Raw genomic sequence first — 24,338 nt, 5'->3', positions numbered from 1 at the left:
CAAGTAGGTCTCACTCGCAGCTGCAAGCCAGTAACAAACCCTAACCTTGGTCTGGCCGCACCTTGCCACATGGCATCAGGGAAGAGGTCACTCAGCTGTGCCTGCTAAAAGAGGAGAGCTGCAGGCACAATACTCCAGGCTCATTATTGCTGCACTGCTGCAGCCTCACCTCCCCTGCCTCCTAATGACTCTTCCTCCTGAATTGCTTGGACTTGAATCTCCAGTGCCAGGCAGCCCTGTAGCCTCCCTCAGAGAGCCGAGCACCATCACCCTGGCCACCCACCATGGCACCAGCCTCACCCCCTAACACCTGCCTTCCCTTTCTTTCCTGGGTGTTCTTGAATGGTATTGGTGGAATTCCTCATTGGCTTTTATCAGCAGGGCCTGAGCTGCCTTGCCTTCAGACCTGCTCTGTCTGATCTAGGAAGAGATTCAGGTTTCACACTGGCAACAGATTTGAGGTCTGCACTTCAGTTCTACTTATGTACAGTGCTCCTGCACCCAGGGAAGAAGAGGGGCCATAATTCAAGGCAATGTATTTACCACAAGAAAGGGCAGAATGCACCGTACCCCTGACTAGCTGGGTAACCAAAACAACTACACCCCCTGAAATTAGACTGGTAGCCAAAACATTCAATAGCCTCTCCCAGGGGTGAAAGTAACTTACAGGACTTACCGGTACTGGAGTCCTGAGGGTTGTGTGGCCTCATCCAGAAGAGGCGTGGCCTCTCAAGATTTAAAGGCCCTGGGGAACCAGCTGTGGCTGGGAGACCCAGAGCCTTTAAATCAACCAGGGGCTCCCAGCTGCAGAGGTGGCTGGGAGCCCCTCAGGGCTCAGGGGCAAATTAAAGGGCCCCGGGGCTCTGGCAGCCGGGGGGACTCCGAGCTTTGCAGGGCTGGAGCAGGGATTTAAAGGGCCCAGAGCTCCTGCCACTGAGGGAAGCCCGGAGCCCTTTAAATCCTGGCCCCAGCCCAGCCGCCAGAGCTGTTGCCGGGATATAAAGGCCTCTGGACCCCTCGCAGCTGCGGGCATCCCAGAGCCCTTTCAATCCCCACCACGGAAGTTGATGTGGTCCAGCACGCCGTACCGGACCAGCTTACTTTCACCTCTGACTGTATGTATGTGTATGAGTATGAATATGAATGTGTCACAAATAATGCAGCTGCAGTCCGCCACCAACCAGCAGCGACCCTAGCAACCCAGCCCCTGTGGGCTGCTGCCTGCAGAGAGCCAGCAGGTGCCACTGGGCTGGGTCTGCCAAGGAGTAAGTAACCAAGGCAAAAACCACAGCCAGCAGCCAGGGAGGGGGCGGGGCGGGGGAGGGGAGGGGAGAAGAAGTCAGGGCTGAATGAAGGACAACTGGAACAGCCTTCATGAAATATACAAGATACTTAGAGAAAATTTTGTCAATTTCAGCCTCTGCACTCTGCAGGCAGGACAAAACAAAGATCTGAGATTGCACCCAATCTCCTAAGGACATTTCAGGTGTTTAAATCAATATATAAAGACAGTGGATTGGAATGAAAACTACTATTTCTTTCAAAGGAAGCAATAATTTCCCTGAATATTCAGTTTTCCCCTCCAATCCCTTTGTGGTTTTGTCTATGGGGGCTATTTGCTTTCCCTGTGAATCTTTAGTTGCTTTAGCAAAATTGCTTTGTCCAAAATAAACCCTAATCATCATGACACATCTTTCCACCCTGTTCTCCATGATTTTTGTGTTTTTTTTTTTTTAAAAACAGTAACATTTCAAAGAGGATCTGCAAGCAGTTTGGACATCACAACCACGATCCTCTGCTGGGGAGGGAATGGGATAGATTTGAACTTGAAAATGGTTCCTGATTTTGATTGTGTTTAGGAGATCCTCTCATCCCGGGGCCAGAAGAGAACTGTCCCTGCCATGGTCACACACCCTCAACAACAGCTGGGAGTGAAATTAACAAGGATGCCAGAAACAGCTCCTAACTCTGGGCACTGAACAGCACAGGGAACAGCTGACTTTAAACTGTTCTTTTGGAGGCAGCAGCAGCAGGCATCTCAGCCAGTGCCCCTACTGCAAGCTAGAGCCTAGAGGAGAACCCCTGCTGGGGGTGGGGGGTGGAATGCAGAGCCTTGTCTGCAGCCTGGCTGGAGGAGGGGGAGGGAGAAGAGGAGAAACCAATGTGACAGTGAGTTTTCCCCTTCCACCTGCTTTTATTAGCTCTGGATTTAAGCTGTGCAGCCAAATGCTTGTATTTGTTGTGTATATTAGTCTTGGAGAGATCCTCTCATCCTGGGTGCAGAAAAGGACTGCCCCTGCCATGGTCAAACACACCCTCCCCTAGACCCCCTTCCCCCCAGCTATGTGAGTGAAATTAACAAGGATGCCAGAAACCTAGCCCTGGAGGCTGAACCATCAGGGAACAGCTGAGTTTAAACTATTCTTATGCAGGGAGCAGGCTTCTCTCTCCCTCCCTTAGTCAGTCTCCTTTTCTTACAGGTCCTCTGTACCAGCTTACTTTCACCTCTGGCCTCTCCACCCACAATTACCCAATTCACCCACCTCTTCCCTGCCTGGATGCTGCGCATGCCTCTTTTCTCAGACAAACTCCACAAACCCAGTTAGTTCTGCCATCCTCCTCCCACACCACCCCTAGTGTCTCCTCCCTCACTTTGCTAGCTTCCCTTTACTCAAGGGGGGCTTTGCAACAAGCCCCTAGTCCCCTGCCCTCCATTTATTTATCCCTGACCCATAAAGGCCACCAAACCCAGAAGGGTTAATCTACAGTCCATATGGCTCTCATAACAGGGTGTAAAAAAACCTCCCAAGCCCTGAAACAGCAGGTCAGGATGGGGTCACTAGAGTAGCATGAGGCAATACTTCCTCCCTTGGTCCTGTCCCCTAGTCCTAGCCATCTGCTGGTCTGAATACAGACAGACAAGATTTGGTCTCCCAGTGCATGATCCAACAGAGGGCACCCCAAGGCATTTCCTACTCCTGTTCCTTTCCCAATTTCTTCCCTAGCTGTTCCTTCTCTTTTCAGGCTCCCTCCTGTTCCAGTTCCCTCCCTTACCCCAGGAACAGCCCTGTGCTCCTGAACAGAGTTTACAGAAGAAATGTGATCTTGGTTAGTTTTACGCTGCCACTGGGAAGCATTGTGTGCCGGAGACAGGCAGCAAGACAAGGAGCTGTGTCCTGAGCCTAGACCAGAATAGCAGAGGGACTACAGGCCAGGATGGAGGTGCATCAGCAGGGCCAAGTGGTGTCCAGGGGCGGAACAGCAGCTTTAGGTGGGTGAAGTTTGCACAATACTTGCTCACAAGATGACTGGCTCAAGCAGTTCTAATGGACATTAAATCAACTGTTTGAGAGGCGGATAGTTAAATGTTTAAAGCTAAACTTTGCTGCCCAATAAACAAAAACCAACCATGCTTCTGTTTAGTGAGTCAGATACTCTAACCGTTTGCCAGTGTGCTCAGTGATTTGCTGAACTGTGAGCACCTGAAAGCAGACACGTTGTCCAATGTGACTGTAAAGTGCCATGTGCAATTATGCTGCTCTATAACAACCACCCTGACAAGCTATACAGCACCTCTCATTTCTGAGCACTCAGAAGTGTCACTTCTCTTCTCTTACCACCCCACAAAAAGGCAGCCACCTCTGGGGGGAGCGAACTGACCTGAAGCACACAACGGCTCTATACAACAATTCAAAACTGAAGACCTTCAGTTATCCCTGAGGAGAAACCAGAACAAAAATTCTGTTGTCTTCACAGCAAGTTGGGGAAACTGTGTGTGTGGGAGGAAATCAAAGGAAACAGAAAATGTACTGTCAAGGAGGGCTGCACATCTTGGACACCAACCTGGGAGATACTCAGACTGGAGATGAGACCGTGGGAGCCACTGTACTCAGCATTGAGAGATTATTTAGATGCCTCCATATGGACACTAGAACCTAACTTTAGGCATGCACTCATTATGAAAATCTTAGCCAGGGGATTCACCTGGGAGCTGGGGCAAATGGCCAGTGCAGCACTCCAAGATCCCCACCAACCAGCTGCTATAGAAGTGCAGGGCTGTGTATAGCATGGCAGAGAGTCACAGAACTTTAGACTCTTTAAGGAGATCGTTACTATACAGGCACAAAACATTATCATTTTGAATATAGTAATTCAGAGCTTCTCACACTTGCATGCACTGTGCACTATACAGCACTGCAGCAAGCTATCCACAAGTCTGCACCCTCACTTTATCTACAGAATCACGGGACTGCACAGTTTCACTCTGCACCACTTAGGGGCACAGAATTGACTTGGGCAGTCTCCTGGTATCACAGGAGCAGGTTCAATCTTCTCTTTATGTAAAGGAAGCAGATGGGTATTAATATATTTCTTTTGCCTTTAACAGCCACAAATTTACACTTTCAAGAGTGAGGAAATGTGAAAGATACGCTGAACATCCTTAACTCCCAATGGAGTTCCTGCATAGTGCAATTACTAGTTAGGCTTATGCAGTGTGCCTCCAAATTAAGGGGCTGATCCTCTAGCCTTAGTTTGCATGAGATGGCTAACAGAAGCCAATGAGGCCACTCACCACATGTAAACAGGCTGCAGGATGAGGCCCTTGTTAGAGCACCTTCACTCTTCTGCTTCCTAATGCTTAAGTTTGCAGCCTATTGCATTCAGAGTGTTTGACACCCAAGATTCCCTGTCTGCACTGAGAGCAGTTCCCCATAGTGTTGCATTTGTGGATCGCTGTCATGCAGTGTCCTCATCTCCTGCTCTAATTCACGGGTAGCATACATGCACACAGTCAGTCTCTGCCACATTAGCATAAAGGGCACGTTGAAACATTTTCATTTCCTAGCAGGTTAAGCTACAATTTGCTTTGTAGACAAAAGCTCTACAGCATAGGGAAGAAGTTACTCAACCCCTGATAGGAAGAGAGGGCGGAAATGCTGAGAACATCTTGTGATACAAAAAACCTAAACTGAAAACAGTTGCAAACACCACTTTGAGAAGTCCATTGGAACGGCACACTGTGGTAAACTTAGCATTTCAAAGACACATGGCACCATAATATCTAGCAGAGCAGTGTCATGAGGAAAAAAGTTTCTGCGGAGAACACTTACAATAAGGCAGATAACCCTAGGTGAAAAATGCTAAGATCCAACACAGGAACACAATGGTATTTGTGATTTTACAGACAGGGTGCCAACCAGGAAGCCTAGATAGCAACAAAGTCACTAAAAAAACCATTTCGAGTCAGCTGGATCTTGTTTTCCAGTTATTGTTGGTACGAAAAAAATCTAAAACCAGCATGTGTGTTCAGGGGCTGGCTGATGGGATGAGAGTTGTTCTCTGATTTCTGACAGTTAAAAAATAATGCAGAACAAAGCAGCCTGGAGATGGCTGGAGATCAAATAAAGCCCAGGAAACACGATGCCTTTCAGAGGTCTGGATCTGGGCAGTGGAAATGCTTATAAGTCCAACCTGGAGGGCCCACATCTACTCACAGCCAGGACAGGCACCTGGAGATCACCATCCATCAGGGAAGAGCCCCCCACTCCAGTACCTAGGGACCAGACCTCCACCATCCTGCACCACACATGGCCATTCATGTCAGAGCAAGCTAGGGCCAAAGGGTTCTACTTCCACTGGACCCCATTGCAGTAACTAGGAGTGATGGAGCAGACAGACTCAGACCCCAGAGCCCATCCCAACCACAGGCTGCCTAGGACCAGCTGTGACTGGGGAACCTCAGGAAGAGGCATTGTCCCCTTCCTCGTCAACCCAGGCTGCATGGGCAAGGAGGGAGCTAGAGGGGAGGGAACAAGGCCCTTGGGGGGCCACCCAGTCAACCCTGCCCAGCATCATGGAATGTCAGAGCCCCTCAAACTGCATCACCCAGCTCTGCCCGGCACCTGGGAACACCAGGAAAGGGGGGTTCCAAGGGGAGAGCCATGTGCCCTCTGCCCCATACAGCCTGTGGGGGAGGGGATGGAAACTGACCACCAGGGGCCAGGGCAGAGTGGGGAAAGCCTTGGGGCAGGGCTCCCCCAGAGCAAGGCAGGGGAGGCGGGGTAATCCTCAAGGGTGGGGTAAGCAGTGGAGAGGGGCTCGGGGATCCAGAGTCAGGGGGTTCCGGGGTTCCCGGGGGCGGAGCTGGGAGAGCAGGGACGGGGGGTTCGGGATCCCCGGGGAGGGCCCCAGGGACGAGGCTGGAAAAGCGCGGGTCCTCGGGGGCCCCCGAGGCGAGGCGGAGCGCACAGTGCGCGGCTGCAGGGGCGGCCCTGCCCCGGCCGGACTCACCTCCTTGCGGGCCGGCTTGGCCACCGCGTGCCGGAACCGAGACACCTTGAAGCGGTTCATGGTGCCGGCTCGGGGCTCTCGGCGTCTCTTCCTCCCGCGGGCTCCCGCTGCCACCGCCGCGCCCTCCCCCAGCCGCCAACCCCGCCCCCGCCCCTACTCAGTGTAGGCCACGCCCCTGTGCCAGGCCGCGCCCCTTCTTCCATCAGACCCCGCCCCTGCACGTGGCCACACCCCTTCTGCCCACGGGCCCCGCCCCGTCCTGACCCCGCCCCTATTTACCATAGGCCCCGCCCCTGGCTGTGGCATAGGTGGTTGAGTGATGCTCAGGACACATCCCCTGTCCTGCCCCTTGGTTGGGTGTGTCCCAGGGTGTCGCCTGCAAACCATACCCAGTGCCATGCTACTAGCAGAACCAGGAGTTTACTTGAGCAAGGGCAGCTCCCAGCATAGCTCTGCTCTGACCTGAGCTGCAGGAGGGGACGTGTCCTGCATGGGGTCTTGGGCCATGACTGCAATGGGGCTGCTCCCAGTGCGGCCCCACAGGAGCAAGGCCTGAGCACTGGGAGGCTGCAAGTGCTGGTCACTGCATTGTCGAAGTTCCGTGGTTTCCTTTCCCTGTCCCAGCCGGCAAGGGGCAATAGGGTAAGGTGCCACCAGCCTAGGCATGGCCTCATCAGCAGAGGTTCATTGTTCGTCCCTCAGGTCACTCCTGAGTTCCATTTCCTACATGACCAGACAACAGTAGACAAAGAGTCCAGACTTCTGCCAACCAATACCAGACTGTTCACGAATAAAACCAGTTCTTGCCATGCTCTGATTGTGGATGAGGCCTTGTATCGGGGAGGGGGGGCTTGCCCAGGGGCTGGAGAGCCTGAGACTAAGCCAGTGCTATAGCAAGAGGAGACTCACCTGAGAGGATTCAGCTGTTGTCAATGTAAAAGGCAGTAGGAAGTGCTAGGACTGTGTGTGCAGATGGAGGTAGGTGAGGTGTCTGCTGAGTGGAATATGGGCTTTGTGCATGGCAGTTGCATTGGAGGTGGGTCTGAACTATGGGGGTAGTACGATGGACATTGTGTTTGTGACTTTAAAGTCTATTTTGAATTACATTAGGCTACAAACCCCATTTCAGGTGAGGGCTGGTGATAACCTTGGGAGGCTGTATGCTGCTCCTGAAGAGAGGGAACAGAGCAAGGGCCCCGTGGAAATGTCTTTGGCTCTGAGGCAGTGCCAGGCAAATAGACACCCTGCTCCAGGCCTCCTATTGTACTTTTACTGACCCATGGCTGGATAGTTCCCTTGGTTGTGAATTAGTACAGCCTTTGCCATTTGGTGGCTTGGTGAAGTGAGAACCTAGGGATAGGCAGGAAGGGAAATGACCAAGCTCTCTGCATGTCAGAGGTAAGGCATGCACTAGAGATCTACTCCTTCATGGACAAGGTTTTGATATGAGTCTTGAGATACGATGAATAGGGTGCGATATACAGCAAATAAAGAGAGAGGGTATAGGAATTCTTGTGGTATATATGGACCACCTCACAACATCACAGACCTCCAATAGTGGGACTGATCCTGTAGTTGCCACTCTGAAATGTCTTCCATATGCACATAAATGATAACTTTGTTCCATTGAGGGAGACCAGTGGCATACAACAGTCTATACCCAGGCAAGAGGACTCATTCTGGATTTTTGGCACGATGGGAGAGGCTTCAATCATGTTCTGATCACAAGCTACTCCATTCTGAAATCAGGGCCCACCCACACTTCTGACTGGGCAGAGGACCTGCAAGGATGATCTCACCTGGAGACTGATGGACTGAATGGGATCTACTTGGGGACCGAAACATGAACTGCCTGGGGGAAAGGGGAGGCAGTATAACAATCTATTATCGATAACCCATATGTGTTCTGCACCCTCCCTCTGCATCATCCTCACTGGTCACCACGGGTGGCGTACCAATAACCTGCAGCCATTTCTTGATCCTAGTTCTTGCTTGCCACTCTATAATCTTCCCTTTCTAGGGGAGGTCACTGAAAAGTTGATGCTAGGATATCTCGAACTACATCTAATATCCTCCAGTTTTTGGATGCTAATCATTCAGGCTTCATACCTTAGTATGACAAGGAAATGCTGTTAGTCCGGTAGTTGATTGTCTCATGAGGGCAGGGCCGCAGTTAGGGGGTGGTAAGCAGAGCACTTGCCCGGGGCCCCACAACACAGGCAGCCCTGCAAAGCTAAGTCATTTGGGCTCAGGCCTCAGCCCCAGGTGGCAAGGTGTCTAACGCCAGCCCTGCGTGAGGGAATGGATGAGGCCAGACATGCTTGCTGATGCTTCTATCTATTCAAGATCTTTGATCCCATTGATTCCAGAGTGCTGGGGCATGATAGGGCTGGGCAGAATCAGATTAAATGCTTAATGGAAATGTCCCAAAGGGCGGTGGTAGCTACCTGCTCTTCCTCCCAACAGTGCTCAAGTTTGGCATTCTCTTGACAGGGTCCAGTCTCGGCTCCCCTCTTGTTCAATTTGTCCATGAAGCCACCGAGAGATTAGGAGGGTGTCAAGGCTCCAATGTCTTCAGTACATTAATGCTATTCTGTTCCCCATCTTCTTTTCACAGGGTCAATATCCGTCTAGGGACTTATCATTAATCCACACTGGCATCTGATGGATGGAACTACATTCTCGTGTCTGAATGTCTGGCAGAGATGGAGGTGGATACAAGTTAATTGTCTAGCGTTCAATCTGGATAAGATGGAGGTGAAGTTGATTGGCTGGGCGGAGGAAATATTTTGAGGAATTGGTGAGGTCTGTACCTGCCCCCTCAGTTGAGAACATTTGCTAGCTGATTGGGTTGCAATCTCATCATGTTATTTCACTCATCCCTTTCCCTAGATTTCCAGTTAGCAAGAATGGCTGGAAATGTTGTATTTAAAAGTGTCTTGCAAGTGCGGGTGGAGGAAAAGCTGAGCTGAGCTGAGCTGAGCTGGAGCTCTTTTCTGCATGTTAAAGATGTGTAAGAAAGGCCTGAAAGGTTTTCATTTAATTATTTAAGCTGCTTGTTTGTTTTTCTACATTTGAAAGTCAGGTAGGTGACTAGAGAACTGGTAGGACTGTGACATCACAGACATCATGGAAGTGAAGTCTGATTAAAGGAGAGACAATGTCATCTTTATTCGGGTACTTTAGAACTTTGCATTTTTAATTTGTTTTTGGGAGAGAGAAAAGATAGTTGTTATTAAAGATTCAGCACACCTGCCCCTTCAGCTAAGGGATAGGAGACCTCCTAATGCACATATTGAGTCATACAAGAAATCTTCCAACAAGATTCAGAAGATCAAACACAACATTCCTTACATTTGTGAGGAGAAAAAAGCGAGTAGAAAAATAAACTTTCAGGCCTTTTTATACAGCATAAGATAACAAAGGGGGGCATTAAAACCCACTCTTTAGCTCTCTCTTTACTGGGTAAGAGACTGTGTCCTTTTCTTCAGTCCTGGAAAAGATCCCGAGATAACAAAGTAATGGGTTAGATGGTTGCAATATACTATTTCTTTTGTTTTTTTACAATGCAAATATTCATAACAAAAATAATATAAAGTGAGCACTGTATACTTTGTATTCTGAGTTGTAATAGAAATCAATATATTTGAAAATGTAGAAAAACATCCACAAATATTTAATATGTTTCCTCTGATATTCTATTGTTTAACCGTGCAATTAATTTTTTAATCACAGTTAATATTCTTGAGTTAATCGCATGAGTTAACTGCGATTAATCAACAGCCCTAGTTTATTCTAAAACTAACCTGGTTAAGGTTGATAGATACTTTTAAGGTGAGTGCCCTATAAATATAACTGCATAATAAATTATAATAATGCTTAGATACAGGCTGGGGAAATGACAGGTCTCAGCATGCAATACTCCATCTGAATATCTCTGTAATTAGGCTTGTGGGGGTCCCCCACAAGTAGCATTCCATTTCAATCTAAGAGGATGTTCAGCAGGGAGCTGTGATTCCAGGAGACACACAGACCCGGATCCCCAAAGGATGTTGAATTTGATGTGCATGGGCTGGGCACTAGTGGTGGCTTGTGAAAATTTAGGAGATCAGACTAGATAATCTGGTCCTTTCTGGCCTAAAGTCTTAGACTTTATGGAGTCCAACTCCCAGTCTGGGCCAAAGTCCTCCCTCTTGACATCAGTGCCTCATTATATACAGGTGTAAACCTATAGGAACATTAGAATGGCCACTCTGCGTTGGACAATGCAAGAGGCTTCAGAGGGAGTGAATGGAACAGGGCAATTTATGAAGTGGTCCAGTCCCAGCTTCTAGTGGTCACAGGTGTGGGGACACCCAGAGCATGGGGTTGCATCCGTGATCATTTTGGCTAATAGCCACTGATGGACCTGTCCTCCAGCAACTTACTTAATTCTATTTTGAGCCCAATTATACGTTTGGCCATCACAGCATGCCCTGGCAATGAGTTCCACAGGTTGACTGTGCTTTGTGTGAAGAAATATTTCCTTTTCTTTGTTTTAAACCTGCTGCCTATTAATTTCATTGAGTGACACCTGGTTTGTGTGTTATGTGAAGGGGTAAACAACACTTCCCTATTCACTTTCTCCATGACTGCTTACTTTGCGTTAGAGTCTTTGGTGAGGGACCTTGTCAGAGGCTTTCTGAAAACCCAAGTACACTATGACCACTGGATCACTCTTGTCCCCATGGTTGTTGACTCCCTCAGAGAATTCTAATAGATTGGGGAGGCATGATTTCCCTTTACAAAAGCCATATTTGCTCTTTCCCAACATATCGTGTTCATCTATGTGTCTGAGAGCTCTGTTCTGTGGCTTCAACCAATTTCCAGGTATTGAAGTTAGGCTTACCAGCCTGCAATTGCCAGGATGGCCGCTGGAACCTTTTAAAAAAATCAATGTCACATTAACTATCTGCCAGTCCTCTGGTACAGAGGGTGATTTAAGGGATAGGTTGCATACCACAGTTAGTAGTTCTGCAATTTCACATTTGACTTCTTCCAGAACTCTTGGGCGATACCATCTGGTCCTGGTGATTTATTACTATTTAATTTATCAATTTGTTAAAAAACCTCCTCTACTGACATCTCAGTCTGGGGCGGTTCCCTGGTCCAAGCCATTCTTGTTAGGTTACAACTCTGAGGAAACTCCCTCACATCCTCTGCAGTGAAGACAGATGCAAAGAATTCTTTTAGCTTGTCTGCAATGGCCTTGTCTTCCTTAACCTCTTTGATTATTTGGCAGGCTTCCTGCTTCTAATGTATTTGAAAATAAGTGTTGCTGCTAGTTTTTGTGTCTCTTGCCAGTTGCTCTTCAAAATCTTTTTTTGCCTGCCTAATTATACTTGTACACGTTATGTGCCAGAGTTTATGTCCTTCTGTTTTCCTCATTAGGATTTGACTTCCAATTTTTAAAAGATGTCATTTTGCCTCTAATGCAGGGTGGGCAAACTTTGTGGCCTGAGGGCCGCATCTGGGTATAGAAATTATGTGGCAGGCCATGAATGCTCACAAAATTGGGGTTGGGGTGCAGCAGGGGGTGAGGGCTCTGGCTAGGGGTGCAGGCTCTGGGGTGGGGCCAGAAATGAGAAGTTCAGGGTGCAGGAGGGGGCTCAGGGCTGGGGCAGGGTGTTGGGTGTTGGGGGGGAGTGGGATGGCTCTGGCTGGAGATGCAGGCTCTGGGGTTGGGCTGTGGATGAGGGATTTGGGGTGTATGAGGGTGCTCCATGCTGGACCAGGTGACATGGTCACATGTCTTGTGAGACCTCAAGCATGAACACAGAAAGGCTTACAAGTAAACAGAGCCATTTACAACCAATTGTCCTGGTTAATGGGAGCCATCAAGATTCCAAGCCATTATTAATGGCCCACACTTTGCATAATTACAGTAGGACTTTAGAGTAATACTTCATATTTCTAGCTTCAGATACAAGAATGATTCATTCATACACATAGCATGAACACACTTAGCAGATTATAAGCTTTGTAATGATACCTTACAAGAGACCTTTTGCATAAAGCATATTCCAGTTACATTATAGTCACATTCCAAGCATATTTTCATAAAGCATATGGAGTGCAACCTCACACCTTTTAATTTCTGTTTAGCTTCCTCATTTTTTTGTAGTTCCCCTTATTGAAGTTAAATGCTACTCTGATGAACTTCTTTGATATTTCCCCCACCTATGGGGGTGTTAAATTTAGTTACATTATGGTCACTATTACTGAGCGGTTCAGCTGTATTCACTTTGTGGACCAGATACTGTGCACCACTAAGGACTAAATAAATAATTGCCTATCCCCTTGTGGATTCCCAGACTAGCTGATCCAGGAACCAGTCATTTGTGGTGTCAGAGACAATAGGTCCCAGCAAGAAGTGTTCCACCTCAGTCACCACATCGTTATGTACAAAGTGTGGCCCACAGAGCGCTGGTCCATCTAGATTGGAACAGAATGTTCTCAGCTAGCTGGGCCAGTGCAACACCATAGGCCCCAGTTTTCAATGTCTGCCTTGATCTGAAAGGGCCCCCCCTGCACTGGGGAATTTTGAAGAGGTGTAGTTTTGCAGCTGATGCAACACCCCCACCCCACCCCAGTGGAGATGCACTGCATAGGTCTAACATGGGGCTTGCATTGGTGGGTTTGTACCATGCAGCTACACTAGTGCAAAATCCCTAATGCAGACAGGCCCTGAGAGGCTCTTGAGTACTGGGTTGAGGCATCTTGGGCAAACAGATCTCAGCTTGCAATGTTCCACCTTGATCTGGGCGGCAGTGCAGCCCATACAGAACATACTGCACTATGATCGGTGAAGCTCTTTAATGCAGGGGTCTTGCCCATGGAGACCACTGTTCCCAACGTAGAGAGATCCATCTTGATCCTGGTAGTGTCTTGTTTCTGGAGACCAGAGTTTGAATATTCTTAAGGGGTGTGCTTTGGTGACCTTCCAGCAGACGCAGCTTTTCCATGTTTTCAACTGGCAATGTTATTTCAAGAGCCACTGTTATGGTAGCAATGGTAAATGGCAGCATTGCTACCCAGGGCATGCATGCTGGCATCACACCTCACAGTGCATTTTCACATCTCCAAGCACTGTCAGTGCTATTTCCAGTGCGATAACTAGAACCTGGCTTTCAGACATGTTGTTAATTGTTTCGGTATTAGTGGCTTACATTTCCACAGTGTCTTGCCCCTGAAATACCTCAAAGGGCCTTTCAGAGTCACCAAGGATCGTTTTATCTGTCATTTAGTTGCAGCTGCTTCTGCGGTGAAATGCAGCAGCTGCTTAACAGTGCACAACAACAGAAAGTGTCAGAGGGGTAGCCGTGTTAGTCTGGATCTGTAAAAGCAGCAAAGAGTCCTGTGGCACCTTATAGACTAACAGACGTTTGGGAGCATGAGCTTTCGTGGGTGAATACCCACTTCGTCGGATGCATGTAGTGGAAATTTCCAGGGGCAGGTATATATGTGCAAGCAAGAAGCAGGCTAGAGATAAAGAGGTTAGTTCAATCAGGGAGGATGAGGCCCACATCATCACCGATTCATTCACCTGCACATCCACCAATGTAATATACGCCATCATATGCCAGCAATGCCCCTCTGCTATGTACATCGGCCAAACTGGACAGTTTCTACGGAAAAGGATAAATGGACACAAATCAGATATCAGGAATGGCAATATACAAAAACCTATAGGAGAACACTTCAGTCTCCCTGGCCGCACAATAGCAGATCTTAAGGTGGCCATCCTGCAGTAAAAAAACTTCAGGACCAGACTTTAAAGAGAAACTGCTGAGCTTCAGTTCAGCTGCAAATTTGACACCATCAGCTCAGGATTAAACAAAGACTATGAATGGCTTGCCAACTACAGAACCAGTTTCTCCTCCCTTGGTTTTCACACCTCAGCCGCTAGAAGAGGGCCTCATCCTCCCTGATTGAACTAACCTCGTTATCTCTAGCCTGCTTCTTGTTTGCATTTATATACCTGCCCCTGGAAATTTCCACTACATGCATCCGACGAAGTGAGTATTCACCCATGAAAGCTCATGCTCCCAAACGTCTGTTAATCTACAAGGTGCAACAATAGAAAGTAACAATTTGGTGTTGGAAGATAAGAAGAATATTGAATTCAGCTAGATTTGCAAGAGGAATTTAAGTAGGCAGAATATAATGACCTGAGTTGGTATTTGGCCTGGACATGGGGGCTAACATCCCTACTCTTGCAAAAAGTACCTGGAAGCAGATGGATTCCGTACCCTGCTCCAAACAGCATACACCCAGTCTCTGTCATCTCTCCTACACGTCAATACCAAGCATATATCGGCAGCTGACAGCTATTTCGGATGGGAGGTGTGGAAGTGAAAGTGATGCATGTGATTGTGAGTGCCCTGAGTTTATTGTGGACTCCTTCGAGCTGGATGTCTGTTCCCCCGGGTTCTCCTAAACTGAAGAATAAGACTCAGTTCTGAAGCGAATTAAAGAAAAATGGAGATAACAGAATGTCAGACCTAGTCTGCACCGAAAACCTAGGTCGACTTAGCTCCATCTCTCAGGCCTGTGAAAAATATTGTGCCCTGTGTGCCACTGTTAGGTCGACCTAACTCCCACTGAAGACACAACTACACTGACAGAAGAATTCTTCCTTTGACCTAGTCTCCATCTCATGGAGAGATGGATTAATGACATCGATGGATATATCCCTTTCTGTCACTTTGTGAAGCGTCTACACTACAGCGTGGTAGCTGCTGTAGTGAGACATACCCATAGATGCTTAATGTGCCTCCACAGGGCTCAGCTGGTTCTGAGTATGAAACGTATACATGCAGTGTGCAGAGCTGGGTCCAGACGAATTTGAGACTGAAAAGTGGTCTTTAAAGGCTCCTGTGCAGTAATGGGCAGAGGTGGAAGGAGACTGAGGAATGGGCAGATAGCCTCCCATCTTGTTCTCTCCTGGGGTGTCTCCATTTCTGTGAGAGTAACTGTTCCATATGGGGCCTTTGGCTCTTTCTTCCTGCCATCCATATCTCTCCCATGCCACAGAAGAGCACATTCTGTAGAGATTCTGAGCTCCGCTAAAGAGGGCAGCCTCAGGGGTGGTCAGAGAGCAAGAATGGAGATCCCCCCCTGACCAGAGTTATGCTGTAGCCTTGACACCAAGTGGCTCCTCCCCAAAGCGGGCTGAGGTGTTCTGACTCTTTTTGCATTTTTTAAAAAAACTCTAATTTTTGGCTGTGACAAACAGCCAGCCACGCTGATGGGCAATTGGCTCTTCACAGCATGAAAAGGAGGTGTGGTTCATGTATCCCTCATAGGCTGACATTTGGGATCTTGGGGTCTTCTTGGGGACCCCAGTTCTGTCATCTCTCCTGCTGCCCCAAATCCCTCAACTGCCTCCTTGTCCTAGTCCCTCTCCCCCATACTCACTCCCTTCCTAGTCAGGATGCTGGAAATGAAGGCTGCTCTTAGCCCTCACAACCCGCAAATGAGGGGTAGGGGAAAAGAAGAGGCCTGCAAGCCAGATTTTTCCTCGGAATAAGACAGCAGAAGCACATTGGTTTTCCTTGATTGCTGGGTCTAATGATGTGTCTCACTACAGGTGCAATACCAGTGCAGCTATGCACCATACTTTTGCCAGCATAATCCTGTAGCGTAGATGCAACCCACAGTGACAGAAGGGGTCTTTCACTGGTGTAGGAACACCCCCTACCTGAACAATGGTAGCTGGGTCAACGGAAGAGTCGGCCTAGCTGTGTCTATACCCGGGCTTAGGTCAGCATAGCTATGGTGCTCAGAGGGGTAGATTTTTCACTCCTTAACTGACGTTGCTATGTTGGCCTAACTTTTAAGCATAGACCAGGCCTCCCACTTGACAATGCTAGTGCAGCATCCATCAACGCATTCATCCAGTGGCAGGTCCCACAATGCTGTGAGAGAGGCAGTGCGGGCTGGTGTCTAAAGCGCCGAAGACTGAGGCCTGCTCCACACTTAACTTTGAAATGAACATAGCTGGGTGTGAAAATATCCACTCCCCTGATGCTGTAGCTTTGTCAACCTAACTCCCAGCATAGACTCAGCTGGATCAACTGGAAAATTCTTTCATTTGACTTAGCTACTATTGCACGGAGAGTGAATTAGCTAAACTACATTAATGGAAAAACCCCTTGGGTCATTGTAGGAAACACCTACACTGCAGCACTATGGAAGAGTAACTGCAGCACTGTAGTGTGTATAGTATAGACATGGCCTATGGGTACCTAAATTCTAGTCCCAGCTCTGCCTCTGACTGGATAAACTACTTAGGGTTAAACTATTAAAGGGACCTCAACCCAACCTCCATTGATGTGAACACAGGATTAGTATTTAAACACCTAAATACCTGCCTTGCAGGGTCTAGATAATTGGATAATTAGAAGCCAGCTATCTTTTGCATCTACATTGCAGGCAAAAAGTTGCAGTTACAAAATTGGAGGCTGTTTTTAAAAAATTAGGCCCTAAGTCGCTTTGTGCCTCAATTTCCCTGTCTGTAAAGTGGGGATCAGCCTACTTCATAGGGATGTTAGGATACACGTATAGTGCTTTGAGATCCTTGCGGGGGGAAAGTGCTATTGGAATGCAAAGTATTCTTATATTTGATTCAGGAGTCCTACCCCACTTATCCCTGTGAAGCACAGAAGCACTCAGATGTGCCTGTCATGAGTTCCAAAAGTCAGCTCTTTGACACAACCCACATACAATAGGTGACAGGATCTCACTCATGCTCCCTCTCTACCATCTGCTTGGTCTCCATTCCCATTCCCTCACATAGGTGGTGAGTGAAGCAGAACAGAGTCCCTGTAATTAAGGATGAGTCCATGACCAGCTCTTGTCTGCAGTATGCTTTGCATGGATGATGTTCATTTCTGAATGTATGTTTTCTGCTCTCCCAACTAGTGATAGTTTCATTCTGAGTTCTTAATAAATCTGTTTTCCTTTCAAAAGATCCCAAATTGTGGCCTGTGTTTGGCAACATTTTACTCACGGAGGCTAAAGAATGAGCATTTATCCTGGGAACCTCTCTTTTAGCCTGGAGTCTGGAACTTGTCGGAACAAACAGCTGCATTGCAAGTTCCTACAAGGGCCTGGCAGTTACCTCACCCTTCCCCTGAAGGGGCAGCTGCTTCAGAAGGGAAAAATTAGTCTGGGCACTTCTCCAAGGAAGAGTCTGTCACATTTGTGTGGGTGCATGTGGAGCAGGATCTATTTAGGGTACATTATTATTAATTATTTGTATTGTGACCTTGCTGTGCTAAGCACTGTGAAAACCTGGAACATAATGACCGTCCCTGCCCTGTACAACAAGGATCGATCCTGAACCTTGTGATAAACTCTTCTAAATTGGGCTTCTACTTCCCTGGGCTCCAAGGACCAGCAATGCAGTCTCGTGGCAAACCATTTAATTATAGGTGGGAATGGATACTTCCCATTATAAGACCCTGTTTTCAGTTGCTTATAACTTTGTCAGTAGTTAGCTGTCTATGCTGAAATGTTACATGGTGGGTGTCTGCTGCAGGCTGGGTATTTTTGGAAATTTTTAGCCAAAATGGTTCAGTCATTTCTGAGAACAATGCAAAGGAAAAATATATTTTAACAGAGAAACTGTGACTGGCTGGCAAGGACTTTGGGACTGGAGCCAGGGAGTAGGGGAGACTGGAAATGATTGGGCACAGAGACTGGGACTGGAATGAGAGACTGGGAGACTGGTTCTAGGAACTTGTGATGGAAATGTGTGTGTGTGTATGCTAGGAACCAGTTGGCGGCGAGGGAAAACACTGAAATTAGATAAAGAGCTGGAGGGAGATTGGGACTGACTGGATAAAGAGATTGGGACTAGGAGCTAGTGCTGGTGGAGACATATCTGGGGGCAGAGAGAGACCAATCTGACAAGGAGCTTGGGTGTAGGGGAGATCTGTAACTGGCTGGACAAAAAGACTGGGGCAAGGAGCTTGAGAGCAGGTTGGGGTGAGACCCAGATTGGATGAGGGTCCTGGGGAGGGGGAGCTAGTGGATGGGGAGAGAGAGATTGGACCAGGAGACAGGGTGGAAAGCAACTGTCTGGGCAAGGATACTGGGACTAGGACAAGGAGTTGGTGGTGGGCAAGATATAGTGCTGGGAAGGTTGGAGGGGACAGGACAGAAGGGGTCAACCTTTCAGGGAGGGGAATGAGCAGAAGAGTCTGTGCCCACAAGAGCACACTCCCTCCAGAGGCTGGACTGGAGCCCAAGATCCCTGAATCTCAGCATTCCTCTGCTGTCGGCAAGTACCTGTGAAACCCACCAGCAAAGTCCCTCTAGGGCTGGTCCATATAGAGGAAAACAACCTACTACTGCTATCGGCTACTCCTTCTGGCTCAAGCGGCAGAGGTCTGTGCCTGGCTCTGAAGGTTCCAATCCCCCTGACGGCCCAGGTGGGTGTCAATACAGTGTTCCATGATGGAATTTCTCTTTTATCAGTTTGCTTTTCTTCTAACACATAGAAAATCATCCACTCAAAAATGGCATTAAAAGAACAGGAAGGTTGCCAAGTTGAGCACTCCAAAGTCAGGAAATGCCAGACTTGAGGATGCTAGCAGGTGAGTTCCTATCTGGTTCTCATTTCTTCCCATTGGCTCCTTCTTTTAAGTTTCTTTCTCTTCCATTCTTCAACTCGCCTTCACTTCCCTGACACAGTCCTTCTAGCACCCTTTATTGTGGTCTCTTTCCCTGCTACATGCTTTCTGCTCCTTTTCTGCCACCACCGTGCATTCTTCAGCCCCCTCTCTGCTTCCATCACTCCAGCAACTTGGCATTAAAACTTGTCTCTCTCTCTACGTGGATTGTAATGCCTGTTCCCCCGGGCACTGCCAACTGTCACTTCCCAACACTCGCCACCAGCCATCACTAAAAACTTCCCAGTGGCAACTGTTATTCCCAAGTGCTCGGTTTCAATTGCCCAGCCCCAGCTGTCAGACACCTAAACCCAGCTGTCACTCACAACTTCCTAGTTCCAAGTGTCCAGTTTCACCTGCCACTCCCAGCTCCCCCACTCTGACTTCCGACCCTCCTGAAAACCACACAACCAGGTCAAGAACCCCCCCCAGGGCCAGCTGTCACCCCACTCATAGACAGTTGGAGTTCCAATATACCATCTCTTCTCTTGGTAAGGGATCCTCACCTAAAACCCATCTGTGCACCATTTGAATAGCAAGGGAGCAAAAAGAATCACCCATGTGTCCCCTGTTGTACATACACTTACAGATACATTCTGTAATAAATGACTCCTCCTTAGCTGTAAGACGCAGAGGCTTATGCCTAGAAGCTCTTTCCTTCTAGCTTTCTTAGGCTCCTATTTCATGTGCTTTTTGTCTGTACACAATATACTCCCTCACACAACAGATTGTAAACGTAGGGCCTGTATTAGGGAACGTAAAATAAAGGAGTTTCATCAGACATACTAGTGCAGTGTGTACTCAGTGTTTTAAAAAGGAAATTGGCAGACAGCAAGAGCTTTTTCACCATGCTAACAAGGGTCTTTGGAAGCTAACAATCCTAAATTAAGGATGGGAAAATGCTGTGTCCACTAGACGCATCATGCATTTCATTTGCCAACAGCAAATTCACCCCTGCCCAGATGGCCAGTACCAGGGGCGGCTCCAGGCACCAGTGCACCAAGCACGTGCCTGGGGCAGCAAGCCGTGGGGGGTCGCTCTGGCGGTCGCAGTGAAGGCGTCAGTCAGGTGGCCTTCGGCAGCATGCCTGCAGGAGGTCCGCTGGTCCCGTGGTTTCTGCGGTATTTCGGCGGCGGGGACACCGAAGGTGCAGGACCAGCGGACCTCCTGCAGGCATGCTGCCAAAAGCTGCCTGCCTGCCATGCTTGGGGCAGCAAAATACATAGAGCCACCCCTGGCCAGTACACCCCCAAAATAGATCTTACATTTGACTTAAGCTGGGCACCCCTAGAGGGAAAAGACATCAAAGGAAGATTAACTGCCTGGAAGCCCTTATCGCACTCAGTGCTACTGGCCCCTCAAAATAATCACTCCCTATAATGGGTGCTGTATGTGTGAGACCTTAGGGCTACTTGGTAGCCCTGTGCTGTTACTTGTGGCTCCTTTTGATTCCAATACACTGTCCAAGCCACGATCTCTGTGCACCATGCTGCAACACCACTCACTCAATTTTGGCCCTACCGTTCCCTCCCATCATGATGGAGGAGCTGTGGGGCCATCCCTGCGTAGGCCATGGGGTGGCTTGCACTGATCCTTCATAGGGGTGAGCTCCCCCCACCAGGGTCATGTCCCATAGGTGCCGACTTCCTCTCTACCCGAGGGAGCTTGACCCTCTCTCTGCTCCAGGCCTGCCCCCACTCCACTCCTTCCACCAAGGCCCCACCCTTGCCATGCCTCTTCCTGCCCTGCTCCTCTCCCTCCCAGCATCTCCAGCATTCCACGGAACAGCTGATCTGCAGCTGGCAGGAGGTGCTGGGAGGGATGGGGAAGAGTTGATTACAGTGCAAATGAATACTTGTAATTAGAACTGTCAAGTGATTAAAAATATTAATCGTGACTAATTGTGCAATTAATTGCACTGCTAAACAATAAAAGAATACCATTTATTTAAATATTTTTGGATGTCTTCTACATTTTCAAATATATTGATTTCAATTACAACACAGAATACAAAGTGTACAGTGCTTGCTTTATATTTAGTTTTGATTACAAGTATTTGCACTGTAAAAAAACAAAAGAAATAGTGTTTTTAATTCACCTAATACAAGAACTGTAATGCAATCTCTTTATCAAGAAAGTTGAATTTACAAATGTAGAATTTTGTACAAAAAATAATTGCATTCAAAAATAAAATAATGTAAAATTTTAGAGCCTGCAAGTCCTCTCAGTCCTACTTCTTGTTCAGCCAATTGCTCAGACAAACAAGTTAGTTTACATTTGCAAGAGATAATGCTGCCCGCTTCTTGTTTACAATGTCACCTGAAAGTGAGAACAGGCATTCTTATGGCACTGTTATAACCAGTGTCACAAGATATTTACGTGCAAAATGTGCTAAAGATTCATATGTCCCTTCATGCTTGCACCAGAATTCCAGGGGACATGCATCTGTAACCCACACACCTCCTGGGTGTGGTGTTCTGTTCCATCTAATGGCACTGAGACAGAGAGAGAGAGAGATGAAATGACTCTGCTCCACAGCCTGAGCTCACAGCGCGTTGGCTTTTAGCTCATGCTGTAAAGACTCAAGCACTAAGCTCCAGAGGTCCTCAGTTTGAGCCTACCCAACGACCACTGGGGTCTGTTGGCGTTACCAGTGGGAGCTCGTCCGGTATTTCAACTGGGAAATCTCTGAAGCTTGGGATGCCCGTCCTCAGCTAGGGGAGTACTGTCTATAACCCACAGACCTGTTGGGTGTGGTGTTCTGTCCCACCTAGTGGCACCAAGACCACTAGAGAGAGAAAATGAATCTGCGCTATAGCCTTAGCTAACAACCAGTTGGCTTTTAGGTCGTGCTGTAGAGCAGTGGTTCTCAAACTGTTGTAGTAGTGACCCCTTTCACACAGCGAGCCTCTGAGTGTGACTCCCCTTATGAATTAAAAACATTTTTTTATATATTTAACACCATTGTAAATGCTGGATGCAAAGCAAGGTTTGAGGTGGAGGCTGACAGCTCGCCACACCCCATATAATAACCTTGTGACCCCCTGAGGGGTCACGACCCCCAGTTTGAGAACCCCTGCTGTAAAGGCTCATGCACTAATCTCCAGAGGTCCCCGGTTCTATCCAGTCTGCCAGCAACTGGGGTCTGTCAGCATTACACATCCATGCTGATGACTGGTTCTGTTCGATAACAATCCAAAGCAGAGCAGACCAATGCATGTTCATTTTCATCATCTGAATCAGATCCCACCAGCAGAAAGTTGATTTTCTTTTCTGGTGGTTCAGGTTCTGTAGTTTCCACCTCTGAGTGTTGCTTTTTTAAGATTTCTGAATGCATGCTCCACACCTCGCTCCTCTCAGATTTTGGAAGGCACTTCAGATTCTTTAAACGTTGGGTCGAGTGCTGTAGCTATCTTTAGAAATCTCACATTGTATCTTTTTTTGCATTTTGTCAAATCTGCTGTGAAAGTGTTCTTACAATGAACAATATGTGCTGGGTCATCATCTGAGACTGCATGTCCTCTAGAATGGTGGCCGAAGCACAAAGGGGCATACAAATGTTTAGGATATCTGGCACGTAAATACCTTGCAATGCCAGCTACAAAAGTGCCATGCAAATGCCTGTCTCACTTTCTGGTGACATTGTAAATAAGAAGAGGGTAGCATTATCTCCTGTAAATCTAAACAAACTTGTTTGTCTTAGAAATTGGCTGAACAAGAAGTAGGACTGAGTGGACTTATAGGCTCTAAAGTTTAACATTGTGTTGTTTTTGAGTGTAGTTATGTAACAAAAAAATTTACATTTGTAAGTTGCACTTTCACAACAAAGAGATAGCACTACAGTACTTCTTTGAGGTGAATTGAAAAATACTATTTATTTTATCATTTTTACAGTGCAAATATTTATAATAAAAATAATATACACTTTGATTTTAATTACAACACAGAATCCTATATATATGAAAATGTAGAAAAACATCCAAAATATTTAATAAATTTCAATTGGTATTCTATTGTTTAACAGTGCAATTAAACCTGCGATAAATCGCAATTAATTTTTTTAAATTGAAATTAATTTTTGTCTAGTTAATCACATGAGTTAACTGCGATTAATTGACAGCCCTACTTGTAATAAAAAATAAATATAAAGTGAGCACTGTACACTTTGTATTCTGTGTTGTATATGAAATAAATATATTTGAAAATGTAAACATTCAAAAATATTTAAAGAAATGGTATTCTATTATTGTTTAACAGTGCGATTAATTGCACAATTAATAAAGGTTGATTTTTGTTTTCGCTTGACAGCCCTATAAAAAACCATTTCAGGCAAACCAACTCTAGGAAATACTTCCAATGAAAACTTACATTGATCTTTCTTAATACTAATGTGGCATGCTCAGTGCTACAAGTAATATTTTGTAATTTCATAGCGCTTTGCATCCAACAAAGTCAAAAGATATAACATTCATTCGTTAATTTCATTTATTCATTCCAAACAATCCTCTGAGATAGGGAAGTATTTTTGAAACTATTTGACATGTTGGTAAACTGAGGCAGAAAAATTAAGGCTAACATTTTCAAGAGAGGCAGGCCTCTATTTTTGGATGTGGAGCGTGAGATGCTTATGGTCTGAATCTCAGGAGGTGCTGAGTACCCATAAATCCACCTTAAGTGAATGGGAGCTACTGATGCTCAGTACACATGAAAATCTGCCCTTGATGTTTAAAGCTAGGTACCCAAAAATTAATTGGAAAAATGAAAATTAGGGGCCACTTTTGAAAACCTGGCTAAAATTGACTTGCTGAAAGCCACATACTGAGTCAGTAGCAAAGCTAGGAACAGAATCCATGAATCATGAGCCAACTCCTAATACTTTGCTATAAACTCTAGGGCTAGGCCATGCTGTTGTCCATTAGTAAAGAACAGTGGGTCATAAATCCAGTTTTTAATTGGCCTATATCCATGGTTTGACATGCATCCAAAACATCAGATGAACTCTGCAATAATATATGTACATTTTTGGTTTCACTGGAAATATTTCCTTCAGTTGGTATGCCTGTGAAATATTTATCTGAACAAATTACATAGCAGGTTAATAGACACTTTGTGGCTCACACATAAAATTGTAATTTTTAGTGACTAAAAGTTGCAAGTAGTGGACTAATGGTTTAATTGCAAATTACAATTTTATATATGAGCAGGTGACAAGAAGAGCCCTGTTTTAAGAACCATATTTAGCATAATTGCTGCTTCAGAAAAAGGACAAAATATGCTGCTTCTCATGAAACCATTTGTAGGGAAACATGTTCATAACCCCAGAAATTC

General features: G+C 46.8%; 1 protein-coding gene across 2 annotated transcripts in view; it reads right to left on the bottom strand.

Moving 5' to 3' along the window:
• Positions 1-6,411, bottom strand: part of LOC115658449 (mitochondrial import inner membrane translocase subunit TIM16-like) — a 204,141-nt gene extending 197,730 nt beyond the window's left edge. The window contains exon 1 of one of the 2 annotated variants that reach the window (XM_030577381.1): positions 6,292-6,411. In XM_030577381.1, the coding sequence (XP_030433241.1) occupies positions 6,292-6,351 (60 nt within the window). In that variant the 5' untranslated portion in view covers positions 6,352-6,411. The remainder of the gene's footprint in view (positions 1-6,291) is intronic. The other variant, XM_030577383.1, reaches the window with a different exon arrangement.
• Between the last annotated feature and the right edge of the window lie 17,927 nt (positions 6,412-24,338).

This window comes from Gopherus evgoodei, chromosome 10 (assembly GCF_007399415.2).
Source record: "Gopherus evgoodei ecotype Sinaloan lineage chromosome 10, rGopEvg1_v1.p, whole genome shotgun sequence".
Lineage (NCBI taxonomy): Eukaryota > Metazoa > Chordata > Testudines > Testudinidae > Gopherus > Gopherus evgoodei.
This window is presented reverse-complemented; position numbering and strand designations above follow the sequence as displayed.